We start from the raw sequence: 17882 nt of genomic DNA on the forward strand, positions 1-17882 counted from the left end.
AGGGCTGGAAAACACAAGGGGTCGAGACATGTCTGATGTCCCCAGCTCCACTTGTATAAATTCTCATCCAACCTGGATGCCCAACTGGGAGAGCACCATAGCTCTTGGCCAAGAGCAATATGCAGAGAGACCCATGAATGGCATGATGCAAAGTAAGAGGTCAGGGACACCTCTTCACAGGGGTCAGGAGACAGGTGACAGGAATCTGTCACAAGTTTCCCTATTTTCCCTCTCACACACATTATGTTTTCAACGATGAAACCAAACCCTAGGTCAGCTTATAATTGGGATACGTATTTTTCATGAGTTAAAGCTCTACAACAACAAAATGAAAAAAAAAAAAACACCTAAAAAACCAAAAGAATTGTAATTTTTTAAGACACATGAATAAGAAAGACTGGGATATAAAAAAAGTGAAAGAGGTAAAAAAGTTTCTTTTGTAGTAAAGTTTCCTTTTCTTTTCTACATTTTCTACACAAGATAAACATTCTGGCTAGAGGATGCAAAAGGTGATGGCAGGAGGAGATGAACCACACTTCTAAGAAGAAACAGAAATGGAGCAGAAAGTCCACAGAAGAGTCCAGGTACCCTGCACTTCCTTTTTTTTTTTTTCTTAAAGATTTATTTATTTATTCATGAGAGACAGAGAGACAGAGAGACAGAGAGACAGAGAGAGAGAGAGAGAGGCAGAGACTTAGGCGGAGGGAGAAGCAGTCTCCATGCGGGGAGCCCGATGCAGGACTCAATCCCATAAATTGGGATCACGCCCTGAGCTGAAGGCAGACATTCAACTGCTGAGCCACCCAGGTGTCCCTACCCTACACTTTTCTGACCCCCATGTGTGGGATGGGAGGAAAACGAACTGCATAATATATAAAGCATGTTGCAACCTGTACTTACTAATTTATTTGGGGGGGGCAGTGTGAGGGAGAGAGAGAGAGAGAAAGAATCTTAAGTAGGCTCCACATCCAGCACAGAGTCCAACATGCGGGGCTCAATCTCACAGCCCTGAGATCATGACCTAAGCAGAAATCAGGAGTTGGACACTTAACTGACTGTGCCTCCCAGGCACCCCAACAACCTGTATTTACTTATATCCTGGCTATCTTATATTATTTAAAGATAAGCACATAATTTTTTGTATCTACTGTTTACCTATTTATCCCAGATTCCCCTCCTGGAAGGTAGGCTCCAAGTGGACATGAACTGTGTGTTTTGCCCTCAGAACAGTAACAGTGCCTGGCACATGACAGCCACTCTGTAAGTGAATAAATGAATGAACAGCTCACTCACTACAGACTTCCCACTCCACACCAGTGGAATTTCAAAGAACACTGCTGTTCTTCATGTCATGCAGGAGAATCAAGGTGTTCCTCCTTCTCTATCAGGTACATGCTCCCCAAACACCGCACACAGAGTGGAAAGGAAGGATCCAGTGATGCTGTTTCTATTTCTGTACAACCCGCCATGCTACCTGAGACTTGAGATAGTTTATGTTGACGGAGTATAGCTCTTCAGTGTGGTACAGTAAGTGGGACCAGATAGCAACTATGCCATGGGAAATCAAAGAAGGACGCTCCCCTTCCCTCAGCGGGGTGGGATTTGATTAGCCCAGCTTAGAGCAAGCTATGCCAGCCCTGTATCCACAAGTCTCTGGCTGCTTAACCCAGAAGTTCAGAAATAAGTTGGTGGATGGAGATGAAGTAAGAGAGCCAGCTTCTCAGTGTTAACTCAAGTACTACGCACATCAGTTCCACAGCTAAACCCGGATCACATGGGCTGGCTTCGGCCTACACCACAGCCAGGGGTAGAATCAGGACATTCTGCTACTGCCACAAGTTTCAGGCTAAGTCCAACAAAAGAAAATTTGGACCAGTTTAATGTAGTGGAGTAAGCCCATAAAAAAATGAAAGCTTTGCAAAGCTTATTCTAGAAAGAGAAATAACATGCCTAATAATTAGGGAGATTTCTAGTTGTACTGCCATATATCAGCACAGTATTCTAAATTACCTATTTTATTACTTATAAACTTGTCCAGTTTCTAGAATAAAAAAACATGGACCAAACGTCAAAGAAAGTATACGCAAGTATAGTCATTTACAAAGTACTAGAAGTTTTCTAAAAACACATTTTAAAATTCAGCTCTTTGCCAAGTAAATGCCTAACAAAATTAGAACTGCAAGTAAATTAGAGTGATTATATAACTCCAGAGTTGCAGAAATCAGTGTTTAAAAAGACAGAATTAAAAGAAAGTCGTTGAGTACAAAAGACAAAATGGACGTGAGTGTATTCATATTGGTATATTCTTCTGGAACAATAACTTTGGCAAGTGAGCATGTGAGGTGACCTGTGTTTTTTTTCCTGAACATAGTTTTTGCATGGCACAACCATCAGCGGTTATCATGTGGATCATTTTTCAGTGAAAGAAGCCCTTCTGATCCAGGTTTCAGACCCAAATGAAGAACCAAGTCCGCATCTTTCTGGAATGCTAGGAAATGTGCATTCTGCACATCGGTGTCATCTGTGACTCCCAGAGGCTAGCACCATGACCCTCTGCCAGGGAGTGCCATGGTGTCTGCAGAACACGTGTATTCATGCAGGGTCTTTTGTAAGAACTCTAGGCTCAAGGTCTAAATATAAAATTAAGGTAACACTCAAATCACTGCACCACGGAGTCCTTGCAAACCTCTCGTGGCCGCCTTTAATGATGTTTTTCCCTGTTTCCCAACTTTTGATGGCTTCCAAACCCCTCAAAATCTGCTTGCTCAAACCGCACCCCGCACTATCTCTCTTTGACTTGAAGCCAAATCTGGCATCAATGTTTTGTCTACTCAGCAGGAGAGCAATTTCAACAATCTCCTGCTTTTTATAAGATCAGTTTATTCTTCCCAATAGAATAATTAGTTTCAGATGAACCTGGTCGCTGTTTCTCGGCTTGATTCCACTGTGGTACGAGCAAGGAGAGGAGGCACTTCCTGCTGCGCTATTTTTTAAACCAAAGCATTCGGGTACTATCACAGGCCCGAGACAAAAACTCTACAATTTACTTCTCTGAAACTTAGCTGGCTTTTGATAACCTAGATGAACAAAGAGATGGGCTGAAATTATGATGATGGGATATTCCCATCAGTTTACTTTTCAAAAGGTTCGGCTGATTTATTTGGGCAGCCCGGGTGGCTCAGCAATTTAGCGCTGCCTTCGGCCCAGGGCCTGGTCTTGGAAACCTGGGATCAAGTCCCGTGTCGGGCTCCCTGCATGGAGCCTGCTTCTCCCTCTGCCTCTGTCTCTCTCTCTCTGTCTCGCATTAATAAATAAGTAAAATCTTTTAAATAAATAAGTAAGTAGGTAGGTAGGTTCGGATGGATTATTCCTCAATTTATCAAACTACAATACATCATTAAGAACATAAATCTTATGAATATAAACAGTGCTGTATCCCTGCAAAACACACACGGGTTGCACAGAGAAAGCCAACGTTGTTCTCTTAATGCCTTACAACACAACGAACTTTTAAAGAGATAATAAATACCAATGGGCAAGAAAACAGACTAACCTACAGCTAAGGATGTAGAGAAATAACTGGAAGATCTCTGCTGACAGCACAAAGAAGAATCACACGAGACACGTTTACAGTGATGACGATGATCTGTATGACCCCTCATCACAACTGGCAGAGCCTTGAGTTACATTAGGGAGGGAGCTACAGGTTTCCTCCGGGCCTCCCATGTGTACCTGAAATCATCATGTCCTGCAGGTTTCCAGTAATTAATTCAGTACCAGCAGTGGAATCACCTGTGAGTATTTTCATCCACATAACCTGAGGTTATCCTATTTGTAAATCCCAGCAATTCCTGAGCTGTGATTGCTGGCAGGAGTCGCCTTGATACATACACGCTTTGAGGCCTTAAATCATGAGTATCTCGGAGTGTCTTCCAGGCTTTGCCTGCTTAAACAGAAAGCAATCTCCTCTCTGCTTTATCATGAAATTAATTACAGGACTCCCGACGGTTTATCTTACCTTCACATGTATGGCCATCTGCAGAAATGGAGAAACCCTGTTCACAGACACAGTGAAAAGAACCATCTGTGTTTAGACACTCTCCGTGAGGACCACAGCGTCCGGGCCGTTCACATTCATTAATATCTGGAATTGAAAAGAGTTCCAAGTATGTGAATTTTTTTTCCTTTGGTTTCATATGATAGCAGACATACAGCAAGCAAATCTATTACAAAATGGTTGGACACATATTTTGTGGCACAACTGTACTCTGTACATATACTAGACCACAACTTGGACTGTTTAAAGAGAGAAACTATTTCAGTTGAATCATATGAATTAGCCAATGTTCAACCATTTTCAGTCTACCAAAAAAGTATTTTCATTTTCATAGGTTCGACCTGAATATATATATATATATATATATATTTTTTTTAAAAGACACACTGGAAGCTTGAAGAACATGCTAACAACTCCTCTGAGAAATAGTCTTCATCTGTGAGTGTGCTGTCTTCTTCTCTCCCACTGCCATGCACACAATTCTTGTAGCCCTCCAGCACCTTACTTCCATGTTGATCCACCCCTATGATGTGAACTTCTTAAGGGCCAAACTGGACAGGTCTTACCAATAGTGTTTGGTCCCTCAAGTGGCACTTCACAAATGTCTGCTGAATACGTAAATAAAATAGCTTCCAAACACATCTCTTGCAGACCAGAGACGTCTATTATTTGCACAACTTTGTGATGATGAAGTTAATGAATGAGGGTCAAGGGCTTAATGCAGCACCTATCACCCAACTAAGGGTCAGAGAGTAGTAGCTATGACTATTCACTCATGAACAAGTAACACTGGAAATTCGTGCTGACCATCTTAGGACAAATCTCGTGCTGACTTGTTTTCAATGAAGAGTGATTACACTCCCCACGGCCAGGGTCACGATGCACTCCTAAACACTTTGAATGCCTGAAGTGAAATGTTCTATCAAACCAGTTCTAATTATTGTGGTTACAAGTGCCCACAATGACAACATAAGGGATCCTGGAGAATGGTCACGTACTCACACCGATACTGACAAATGCAACCACCTATCTGCACTGTGTTTTAATCAATGTTCTACTCAGCTGTGTTCCTTATTACACTGATTGCTCCTTGAAGAGGGTAACATATTTGAATGGAGTCCCCAACTCCTAGTACAGCACACTAATGGTGCATTAGGGATGTCTGCCCATCACAAAACCTGTTATATGCTCATTCTCTCCCAATTAAACCATGACTGTTCAAGGGACTCTTAGTTAGCTGGGGCCATGAAAACTATCACAGGTTCCTGGCACCATGCAGGTAGGAGCCCTACGAAGGCCATTTTCCTACCTTCCTGAAGTTTCCTTTACATCTTAGTAAACAGGACCTTGGTACATCTTAGAAGTCTATCTTTAATTCAGTTAAAAACATTTACTAAATGCTTCCTATGAGAAGGCTGAACAGACTGGGGCCCTTGCCATTATGAAGCTCATGGTACAACAGTGGAGGCAGGAGCCAACATGAATAGTTGCTATGCTGAGTGGGCACAGGGAAAAATGCATGGATTATGAGTCCTTCCCAGAGACCTCTAAAACATGCTTAGCCATCAACCGTGCAGTTCTCTTCCATAAAGTCATCCCTTTCTCTGCACCCAGGATCTCCTGGTGCTCTTTTTGACCTGTTCACCTCATGATGTGATAGAAATTCTGGGAATATCATTGATTTATTCATCTGTCTGTGTCAATCCTTAACTCTTTACCATTCTATCTGCCATATAATTTGGACTAGTTGACCTATCTACTGCTGAATCAAAGTAAGAAACCAAGCCGGAATTACTCCTATTTCTTAACAATCCCCCCACTCTTGCTATTGTCGCTAATTTAAGAGTATTTCAGGGAAGAGCAATGAATCATTTTCTACTTAACTACTTCTCAATGTGACTTCACTCTGAAATCCTTCAATTCTTGGACTGGTCATCTTTTTTCAACTCTGACCTTCTCCTGGCTTTTAGTTTCGTTTTTCCTTTCCAACCTGCTGCCCTGAGTTATCTCCATCTGGACTACAAGGTTCAATAAAGTTCCAATGGTGTGGGGGGCAAGTCCAAAGTCCATATCCACCTTGTGGAGCCCAACAGGTTATCCAAGACCTCATTTCATCCTATGCCTCACTGTGGCCCTTTAAAAGCTGCCAGCTTGCAATTTTGCATAGGGAATAATGTGCATGAAGTTCTTGCTTCAAGAGAAGCCACTGATTAACAAATAATTGTCTAAAAAGTTTGATGACAGGAACTGAAGACGAATTCCCAGACTTTTTTCCAGGAAACCGCTAAGAAAGAACAACATGAATATCTGGAACTAGAGAAACATATGCATTCAATTTGGGTTGTACTTACTGAGGCATTTCTAAACTATGCTGCTAGTAACTCAGCTGAAAGCCAGACTATATTTAAGTTGGGTTTCTTTCATGGGTCCGAGATTCCACAGAAATTCACAATTTGGCATGTGTAAGTCAAAACGCAAAACTGAAGTGTGTTCTAAATCTCAAATGTACGCTGTCACATTCCTAAAGAGACTATTAACATGAATTTCCATGCTGTCTATATATCAGCCTTAATTTTGCTGAGGAAAGAGACTCCTATACTTTCAGTTGAAAATCCCTTACTGAAAAAGGAACTATCTTCAGATTATTAGGTAAACTTTAAAGCTTACGTCTATCACACACTGTCATTCAAATATGTCCCATGGTTATTAGCAACGGCATCAATCACATGTTTAGCATTAAAAAAGTCTATGCCTATGTACAGAATGTGAACTGGCTATGAGATTAGATAGAAGTAGGCTAGTAACTTCAGGCAGAGAGATCACCAGGCTGCCTCCAGTGACATAAAGGGGAGGATTTAAAACTAGATGAGTGTACATGCCATTATAAACAGCCTCTAATCAGAGAAGGTGGGTGATGGAGCAGATTCCTAGAGGATGCTCTTTAAACAGTACTAAAACCTTTTTCAGGAATATTATTCATTTGTTTCATTTTTCAAGAAGACAATTTATTCTGGAAAACAGGAATCACCAATGTGACAGAGCATGAAGTCAATTTAATAAGTATTTACAGTCAATAAAATATGTTTGGAGCAGTGACATATTTGAGTTGATATCAAATCACAAACAAATTTAACATCCTGAGAGAACACGGTAGTATAATTAATTAATCAGATGACTAAATTACTTCCTTATGATTTAACTCTGGAAGTTTATGAAATCTGCAATATGAAATCACTGTCCATTTATAGAAGACTTAGTTTGCCTCTATTTGGTCAAAAACTGGGGGGAGAGGAATGAGAAAAGAAAGTATTGCTTTTAAACTGAAATGTCTGTAATAAAAACAGGACACGGGCAACTCTTGGCATTTTTATATAAATCAAGATTCATTTTAAGATGTAAAAGTTCCAAAGTGGAAATATTCGCACAGTAGTTTTATAATTTGAGTATTTCTTCTCTATCGCATTAAATCCGAGTGCATTTACTTTCTGCATTGGAAATACTGAAAAATTTAATTCACCTTACTGCATCACGATGGCAAATGAATATAGGACAACAAATGAAGTACATCACAGTACAGTTAAATCTCGGGATAAGTTAATTAATTTTAAAAGATCTTGAGACAAAGACCCATGTCTTTTGTATCACAGTGACATAGAGATAATAGTATGGACAGTGGGTATAGTATTATTCCAGTGCTATGTCTTAGCGAGTACACACCATCCTCCCTTTCACATACTATACATCTGGTATATGTGAGAGAAGAAGCAAATGATGACAACCCAGAATTAAAAAGTTATTCATGTTCAGTAGCAGTGGATAAAAAAAAAAGAACTCCAACAATCCTTACTTATATGTACTTTGTGATACACTTCAGTGTTCTTAATGGAAGGGGAGAACAATTAGAAAAAAAATTTATCCAAGTGGCAGAAATAAGAATAAAGGTAAATATAAGTGATAGTCTTCAGTGGAAAAAACCAGCATGCACCTATGAAGACCTATATGCACCTATAAAAAGGAAAAGTTGGAGGGCAGCCAGGTAGAACTAAAAATGTTGAGATGAAGGATCTAGACAATCTGATTTTTCAGTTCCAGCGTCACCAACAACTCAGTGTGCCACATGGGGAAAAACACTAAATCTCAGTCTTCTTTCTTGTGGCTATAAATGTAGTAATAACTGGTAGGGCAACATAGGAAAGAATAGCAGGAAAAGATCTTGGGTTCAAATCTCAGCTCTACTTACTAGGGAGGAGCATACTAATTAACTTCTCTGAGTCTCAGTTACTCATGCACAAAATGGATATAAGAAAAGCTGTCTCTTAAACTCTCCACAAATCTATGAGGTTTGTGGAGAGCAATTAGCAATTAGCACATAGTAGGTTATTCAGTTAAAGCTCTTATGATTGGTGCTGTGTTCTTATTAGTACCTTGTATCCTCTTTAGGTTTGCTTGGGAGATGTAATGTGATGATACTTTGAAGCAATAATAAAATCCTGTCCTCTATACCTGTATAATTTTGACCAAATTATTAAAGAGGGTTTTTTTTTGGAAAAGGAAAAGCTAGATGTTGGATTAAAAAAACAGGGATCAAGGAAAGGATGGATAAATACCAGCTATGAAGCAAAATGAAATATACCCACAAAGGACATCAAAAAGCCAGAAGATAGTTTATAATCTAGCACCAAGATTGGCCCATGGAAGGAAGAGCATAGCACAGGTGATCTCAGTTACCACAGAAGCTTGCAAAGCCAGGACACAGTTCCACAATGCATGAGTTTCAGTTGACATGGTGCAGTGCAGTGAGAACTTCCCACACTTGACACAGACCCAAGAAAGAGATTTTAAAACTACAAATTGGTGCAGTTCATTTACATATAGATGGATGAAGACACAGACTACTGTCAGGAAGCGTTATAGAACTGAGCAACCACGTAAATTAGGACCTAAAAAGCAGAGAAGTACCTTGACATCCTTTATTGTCATTTAGCTGGAATCCATCTGGACAAGTACAATCATATGACCCTTCAGTGTTAATGCAGTCTCCTCCTTGGCAAACACTGTTGTCCTCCAAGCATTCATTGATATCTGTAAGTCAATTTTTAAAAATTTAAGAGATGGAATAAACTATATTAAAAAATCAGGCATTAGTCTTACAAAAATCACATAAATGAACATTATATTACATCTTTCACAATAACATAATTTTTAATGGAAGACAGCTTTTTAATGTTTAGAGTTTTTAAAAATGAAACATTTTGGAAGGATTTTGGTTTTGAACAATAAGTAAATTAACATTTTAACGTCAAATGAAATTTGGAAGAGGAAACATCAAAGTCTTGTACTAACCAAGTTACTTGGCTACGTTCTTGCTGACAAGAGGAGATAAAAATATTCTTTAAATATGTATTAAGGGAGGTGCCTGAGTAGTTTAGTTAGTTAAGTATCTACCTTCGAATCAGGTGATGATCCTGGGGTCCTGGGATTGAGCCCCACTGAGCAGGGAGCCTGCTTAAGGGTGCCTTGGTGGCTAAGTCGGGTAAGTATCCCACTCTTGATTTCAGCTCAGGTCATGATCTCAGGATCTGGAGACTGAACCCTGAGTCAGGCTCTGCACTGGGTGTGAAGCCTGCTTAAGACTCCTCCTCTCCCTCTGCTCCTCTGCAACCCTCTCCCCCCACTCCTTCTCTAAAAAATAAGTAATAAAGTGAGTGAGGGCACCTGGGTGGCTCAGTTAAGTGTCAGTTAAGTCAGTTAAGTGACTCTTGATTTTGGCTCAGGTTATGATCTCAGGGTCATGATATTAGTCCTGCATGGGGCTCCACACTAGACATGGAACCTGCTTAAGATTCTCTCTTTCCTTCTCCCTTTGCCCTTCCCTCACCTCTCAAAAAAGGGGAAAAAAAAATACCTTGAGCATCTAGTTACATAAGATCCTGTCCTATGCATTACAAGAAAAATCTTAAAATATTTAGCATGATTCCTGCTCCCAAACAGAAATGATTTAAATTATATTAATAAAAACACAAAATATTATATTGCTTTGTAGTCCCAAAGAAATTTAACCTAGGAGTTGTCAAAATATATAATTATTTGTCAAGAGAACAGTGCCAATTTCATGTGTCACATGGATTTAGAAAAGAGATATCATAAAGACCAAAGGTGGCTTCATGTACCAGAAGGGATTTACTTACAGCCCGGACAGGAAGGTACAAAGTGGAGGAGGGGAAGTAGGGGACTTGTGGCAGGAAAGGGAATCAGCAAGATCAAAAGCTTCATTGAAGTCCCTTACTCAGCAGCTATCACTGATAGGTTTGAGGTTGACTGGATTTTTAAATGCATATATTTATAGCATATGTGCAACTAAACATGGTTTACATAACCAGTAATGAGTTCTGACTGTGAGCATGTGAGACAATTAATGACCCCCCTCACTGCGTGAACGCTAGGCAGATCTCTCACAAGGGCTGTTTATTACCACATTTACTTCCAGTCAGAGCTCATTATTTCTAACATAGTCCATGACTCCCTCTTCTGTTGTCTGTGCAGGATTTCAATTATTAGCACTGAAGAAAGTAAGGAACAAAACCTTCTTTGTTTTCTCAGAATTTGGCATATGATGGCATTTCTTGCCAATAATTATGATTGCTGTGAAAATGCATGAGAAGTTCCAGGAAGTAGTGAACATGGAGACAGTTGCAGTCTCAGTCTCCTCACTGTCTCGTTCAAAACGCTGGCACACCAAATTAAATTTTCCTCATAGAACCCAATCCACTTATTAACTGGCTTCTGTACCGTTTACACGGCAAATAAAAGAGAAACAAGCAAGCACCTTATAATTTCATTCCACCAAAAGGAACACAAGTCATGCTGTCCTCCTAGGTTAAAATGTTTCTGAATAACGATGCTAGTACATAAAACACAGTTGATGTGACTTTGTCACAACTGAAGAGGGTTATCCCTTCTTCTCCAGTGTGTTTTTCCAACTTCACTCAAGTGTAATTTACATACAATACATGGATTTAATTTTAAGAGTCCAGTTCAATGAGTTTGAACAAATGTAGATACATTCTGGTAACTGCCATCACAATCAAGATACAGGCATTTCTTTATCCATTTACATCTGTTGGGATCACTGTTGGATTCCTCAATCATCATAAATGCAATCATTTTTTTAAGGAATTAAGAGATATCTCTGTAAGAATGTTATTCTGTAGTTACAAACATAAAGCTTGGTGGTATTTCCCTTTGACTCTTTTTCCAGTCTGCCCTTAAATTTCCATTCCCAATTATCTTATGCCACGAAAGAGACACTAAAGGAAAATTATGCACAAGACAGAGAAGACCATGCAGGAATGAGTGTCTCCCATGAAGTGTGAAACCTTCAGGGTTCAATCACATGCCAAAGAATGTTTTATTCACCAGCTAATTGACTCTTGGTACAGCAATATTTTTGAAAGTGGAAACACAGGTAATTGAGAATAGGCTTTTAGATATAAATTCCATGAAAATAATCCATCAGTTCCAACTCTGATTTATTTTCAGTAATGATTTGCCAAATGGGGATAAACGCTAGTCTACTGTGTATGAATCTCTGCCATAAGACATGTATTAAGTGAAAAAATTATACCAACCATTAAAAAAAGGGCATAGGCATGTCCATCACCCTAAAAGTTTCCTTGGGCTCTTTTCTGTTTGGCTTCTTCTGATCAGCATAGTGTTTTCGAGATTGACCTAAGTTATTATGTATATCAACACCTCTCTCCTCTTTATTGCCTAGTATAATTCTACCATATGAATGTGCCACAATTTGTTGCCCCATTCACCTTTGAGTATCTGGATTGTTTATAGTTTGGCTATTATGAATAGGGTTTTGATAAACATTCATGTGTAAGTCTTTGTGTAATCACAAGCTTCATTTTCCTTGAGTCAATTTCTAGGGGTGGAGTGGCTGGGTCACAAAGTAGGTTTAAACTGTGATAGAAGAATCCCCTAAAGTGGCTACACCATTTTCTATTCCCAGAGGCCAGCATGAAAGCTCCAACGTTCCATATTTATGCTAAGAGCTCCACCGCTTTTCTGATGGGTGTTATGTAGGGTAGTCAGTTTTAGATTCACCTTTCTTTGTTCTCTGGAAACTGAGATAACAAGGAAAGGCGTATTGATTGTTAGCGTTATGTGAAAAATCTCAATTCAAAAAAGATGAAGGAGGGATCCTTGGATGGCTCAGCAGTTTAGTGACTGCCTTTCAGCTCAGGGTGTGATCCTGGGGCCCCGGATTGAGTCCCACATCAGGCTCCCTGCATGGAGCCTGCTTCTCCCTCTGCCTGTGTCTCTGCCTTTCTCTCTCTCTCTCTCTCTCTCTCTCTCTCTCTCCCCCCCCTCCCTCCGTGTGTGTGACTCATGAATAAATAAATAAAATCTTAAAAAAAAAAAAAGATGAAGGAGAGTCCTGAGAACAAGAATTTCATTAACAAGAGAAATACTACATCACCTAGATGTTTGCCTTAGCATAATGGAAGCACACTGGCTTTGCACTACTTTAAAATCATTTGATTTTCATTTCTTTTTCAAAATCTAAAAGAACGTATGTGAGGAAACGAAACACTATTCTGTTTATAAATAATTGTATAGATTTGAGAACTCAGTGCATTGTATTAGAGCTTGATTTATTCTAAATGCTTTTTGAAAGACCTCTATCTTCAAAAGCAAAAAAAAAAAAAAATAGTAGACTGAACATTAAGTGAGCCCAACATGGGATTGTCTGCACCCCCACCTAGGGTGGTGTGAAAGATAGAGCCCTTCTAGGATTTGGACAATAGGCTTTAAAGAAACAATGTCAATCTTGGTAACCTCATCACTAAGAATGCACTGGCCAAAGTCATTCTTTTTAAATGAGTTTTTAAAGTCATGCTTTTTAGTCACCCTATCTTGTTCAATCCCATGGTCAATTCTGGGCCTTATCGTCCTTGGCAGCAATGTTTGACATAGTTCATGACTCTCTCCTCTCTCGAATGTTTTCTTCTCTTGGATTTTGACTTTCTTCCTTCCTCTCTTGCCACCTGTTCTCAATCTGCTTTGCTTATTCCTATCTTCCTCCTCACTTATAAATGAGAGGCCAGGACTCCATCTTTTGACTCCCTTCTCTCTTCTAGCTATACTCACTCCCTTGGCAATGTCTTCCAATTTCACAGCTTAAACACCACCTACATGTTAATGACCCAGAGTCCGGGTCTCACTCCCGAATTCCATACACATAGGTCCAACTACTTTTCAGATTTCTTCATTTGTATACTCATTACAGGCATCCTAAATTTAAAGTGCCCAAGTCAAACTCCTAATCTTTTCCACAAAGCCTATTTCTTGGCACCTTTGCACCTGCTATTCCTTTGTTTTTTTTTTATTTTAATTTTTTAAATTTTTATTTATTAATGGTAGTCACACAGAGAGAGAGAGAGGCAGAGATACAGGCAGAGGGAGAAGCAGGCTCCATGCACCGGGAGCCCGACGTGGGATTCGATCCCGGGTCTCCAGGATCGCGCCCTGGGCCAAAGGCAGGCGCCAAACCGCTGCGCCACCCAGGGATCCCCCTGCTATTCCTTTGAATGAACGGTCTTCCTATAAATAATCAAATGCCATGAACTCAAGGCAGCTTCTGTCTGCCTCTGAAATATCTGCTCCCTCCCCTCTCTCCCGTCCCCACATACCCCCCTTTTATTTTCCTCCATAGCATTTCCTGTCACTTAACAAACTTTATATTTTACTTATTTATCATGTATATCTCCCTCACTAGAATTTTAGCTCCACAAAAGGAGGAATTTTTGTCTGTTTGCTTTATTGCTGTGTATCTTATGCCTAGGACAATACCTGGTACATCCCTGGCACTCAAATATTTATTGAATAATGCATACATGAAAAGAACTAATGATTTTGACTTGGAAAGGAATATCCTAATTCCTTTAGGATATATGGTTTTATATGCTAATATAAAATACTAGCACTTCTTCTCACCTTTTTTTCATTTGGTCCACAAAGAAATGACCGAGAGGGGCCACAGAAAGGCAGGGTAAATAATAAATCTTCTTTTTCAAGCTTTGCAAGGGACTAGCATGGAGCAATCACAGTGAGGGGCTGGGAAAGGTGGGAAGGTGGGCATGGAAGCAGAGACTGTATCTAGAAGGGGAAATAAGTCAGAGGCAGAACCTCTGAACGTTGAGATGCCAAGGCCTCTAACAACCAAGACAACTGAGGCCACCCTTCACAGGCTGAGTGGCTACTGAGCATGCTGGAGCAAGTAACACACAGAAATTAGCACAATACTTGGGATTCTGACTCTGACTCTGACTCCCAGCAGGATTGTAGGATAACACTGCAAGAAAACAAGCCCTTTGCCAGAGTTGTTAGAGGAAAGTTACACATGTAAATATAAAAGCCAACAAGAAAGATGGTTCTTCCTCCCACAGCTGTGAGAGGCATGTGAACAGTAACAGCTCAGTTAATTACGGCTAAATACCATTGGGGAGGGTCGGAAATACTACTAGTTGGGAATTAGCAGGCTGAAGTGCTATTATAGTTTCAAAGGGAGCACTGAGTTAGTTGAATGGACTCCAATTCTATTTATAACCTAGAACACTAGGGAAATTATCCCTGACTTTAAGAGAAAAAAGACCAATTATCTACTCCAAAAGAAACCTTATTGAAAAAAAATATATAAACACTGATGAGCAAATTGGCTAAAAAGTTTTTGTTTGACTTTTTATGTGGTTGATGTTGATAGAATAAAAATCCTGGGCTTCTGATGAGATGGGCAACACATTAAAACAGGCAAAACAGAGCAACATGTCCTCTACTGAGAACCAGTCAATGGCCTGGTGACCCTCTGGGTCAGTCAGGGGTTAGGGCAGAAAAGATTTTGGTAGTCAGGTTAGGTTTTCAGAGCCTTCGCAGGTGTCCTGTCACCTATTTGTTCCGAAAGAGGTTCTTCTGTGGCTGGCCCCCAGCTACATGCCTACCTCTTCCATTGGAAAGCCACTATGTTGAATCATTAACAGTTACCCATGTGTGAAATACAAATCAAACCCACAATGAGATACCACCTCACACCAGTGAGAATGGGGAAAATTAACAAGGCAGGAAACCACAAATGTTGGAGAGGATGCGGAGAAAGGGGAACCCTCTTGCACTGTTGGTGGGAATGTGAACTGGTGCAGCCACTCTGGAAAACTGTGTGGAGGTCCCTCAAAGAGTTTAAAAATTGAGCTGCCCTACGACCCAGCAATTGCACTGCTGGGGATTTACCCCACAGATACAGATGCAATGAAATGCCGGGACACCTGCACCCCGATGTGTATAGCAGCAATGTCCACAATAGCCAAACTGTGGAAGAAGCCTCGGTGTCCATCGAAAGATGAATGGATAAAGAAGATGTGGTCTATGTATACAATGAAATATTACTCAGCCACTAGAAACGACAAATACCCACCATTTGCTTTGACGTGGATGGAACTGGAGGGTATTATGCTGAGTGAAATAAGTCAATTGGAGAAGGACAAACATTATACGGTCTCATTCATTTGGGGAATATAAAAAATAGCGAAAGGGAATAAAGGGGAAAGGAGAAAAAATGAGTGGGAAATATCAGAAAGGGAGACAGAACATGAGAGACTCCTAACTCTGGGAAACGAACAAGGGGTGGTGGAAAGGGAGGTGGGTGGGGGGTGGGGGTGACTGGGTGACAGGCACTGAGTGGGCACTTGATGGGATGAGCACTGGGTGTTATTTTATATGTTGGCAGATTGAACTCCAATAAAAAAATTTTAAAAATAAAAACAAACAAACAAACAAACAAACAAAAAGTTACCCATGTGTTATAGAGTTCCCAATACACAATTTTTGAGTATTGGGAATATACAAAATAATGAAATCAAATTTCATTATTTTGGTTCATCACTTCTTTGCCTATTTTTCAATAAAGGTATGTTGACTACAACTTTTCACTGGAGTCATTAGCCCTTGAAGAACATCATTACCTCAGGATCAAATCCTAGATGATCTACTTATCCACTGATAACGTACATTTTAAGGCCTCTGAAACTGCCCCAACTGCTATCTGGAAAGGCTGTCCCTCGTTGTGCCAAGTTCTTTGGTCAGTAAAGTAGGATGCTACAAAGTATAATGGATCTTTCCCGACCAAGAAGGCCTGACAAGTGAGAAAGTGTCATGGCCATTTTTTAATGTGTACCACATTGTGGCACAAATGTGTCACAAAAACCACTCACTGAAAAGCTCATGTGCTTCTGTCCAAGGTGGGGTTCAGCCCCTCACTCACAGACTCTAACTCTCCATGTGAGACACAATCCTGCCCTCCTCACATTTCTAGTTTCACAACTGACAGTTTATATGCAGTATGCCAAGGGATGAACCAGAAAAACAAACAAACAAACAAAAAAACGGTGAGCTGGGTAGAAAATGTGTACAAAGCATTCGCATGTGACCAGCTCAGGAGCCCTAACCACCCCAGAGGGGCTGAGGCACAGCAGGTAGTTGGGTGGTGGCTGGTTGACAATTACACCATGCTGTACACCTGGAGTATCTTTTAGAAATGCTTAGGCGAAAAGCTCAAAGCTGAATTGAGGTTTAGCTCTTAAAATTTTTCCAGTTATCCGGAAAATTAACTTGCTTTTACCTACTTGGATGCTAGTCCTACATAAATAAGGTGTTACCATTCAGAACTATATATCCAGGATAAACCATCCAAAGCTGAGAAAAGTGAAACTGATTTTTACTTGTTTAGATGGCATAATTCTAAAACACAGCTCTGAGCAGTGCAAAGAAAACCTGGATTCCACTGGCTTCTTTTCATTGTGTGATCACGGGGAAAATGTTTTTGCAGGAACCTCATGTCCTGACTGTGAAGTCAAAAGGTTGGACTCAAGGACAGAAGGCAGGGTGATGTCCAGATTTCTCTGGGATTCTGCAATCAAGACAATTCTCACCTTCACAGTGGTCCCCAAGGGCAGATGCTCTGTAACCTCGGTCACAGACACAGAGAAAAGAGCCCTCTGTGTTCCTGCATTGTCCATTACTGCAGAGATGGTGGTGCTGACATTCATCAATATCTACGAGCAAGAGAGTAAAAAGAAACTGTATAGGTTATACTTTAAGAATTTTTTTAACCGTATGTGTAAAGAAGTCTATAATTAGAAGTTTTTATAGAAGTTTATAATTAATGTAGACTCTTTGTTAGGTGAATTAAACCAATCTCTAGTAAAAGGTCATGAATCCAGGGCACCTGGATGGTTCAGTGGTTGAGCATCTGCCTTTGGCTCAGGACATGATCCTGGGGTCCCAGGATTGAGTCCCGCATCTGACTCCCCACAGGGAGCCTGCTTCTCCCTCTGTCTATATCTCTGCCTCTCTCTATGTGTCTCTCATGAATAAATAAATTTTTTTTAAAAAGGTCATGAATCCCCCAGTAGGGAAAATCCAGATGAACTTAAAATCTTAACCAGTAAGCTAAGGATCTCTCTATATTAATCCCAACGTTCACTGTTGAGTGGCAAATACTGTGCTGTCACCTGTAAACCTCAACTTAGCTTCTTATATCTCTTTTATAGGTTCAAAGACAACACTGAACAAAAGCATTAAGGCCTGTAACAAACTAAAGGAGAGGTTGGCAAACTACAGCCCACTGCCTACTACTACTACTACTACTAAGTTTTATTGGCAAATAGCGCCAAAAATTCATGTACCATCTGGGCCTTTACAGGAGAAGTTTGCTGACCCTTGATTTAAAGTGTCAGTAGCATAAACATCTTCATTTCCTTTTGCG

General features: G+C 40.2%; 1 protein-coding gene across 13 annotated transcripts in view; it reads right to left on the reverse strand.

The window, feature by feature from the left end:
• LTBP1 (latent transforming growth factor beta binding protein 1) overlaps positions 1-17882 on the reverse strand; it is a 390140-nt gene that overhangs the window by 71017 nt on the left and 301241 nt on the right. For all 13 annotated transcript variants that reach the window (XM_041755926.1, XM_041755923.1, XM_041755924.1 and 10 more), the window contains 3 exons: positions 17047-17169; positions 9017-9139; positions 4019-4144 (listed from right to left, as the gene is read on the reverse strand). In XM_041755926.1, coding sequence (XP_041611860.1) covers positions 4019-4144; positions 9017-9139; positions 17047-17169 — 372 coding nt within the window. The remainder of the gene's footprint in view (positions 1-4018; positions 4145-9016; positions 9140-17046; positions 17170-17882) is intronic.

The sequence above is a fragment of the Vulpes lagopus genome, chromosome 5 (assembly GCF_018345385.1).
Source record: "Vulpes lagopus strain Blue_001 chromosome 5, ASM1834538v1, whole genome shotgun sequence".
NCBI classification, from domain to species: domain Eukaryota; kingdom Metazoa; phylum Chordata; class Mammalia; order Carnivora; family Canidae; genus Vulpes; species Vulpes lagopus.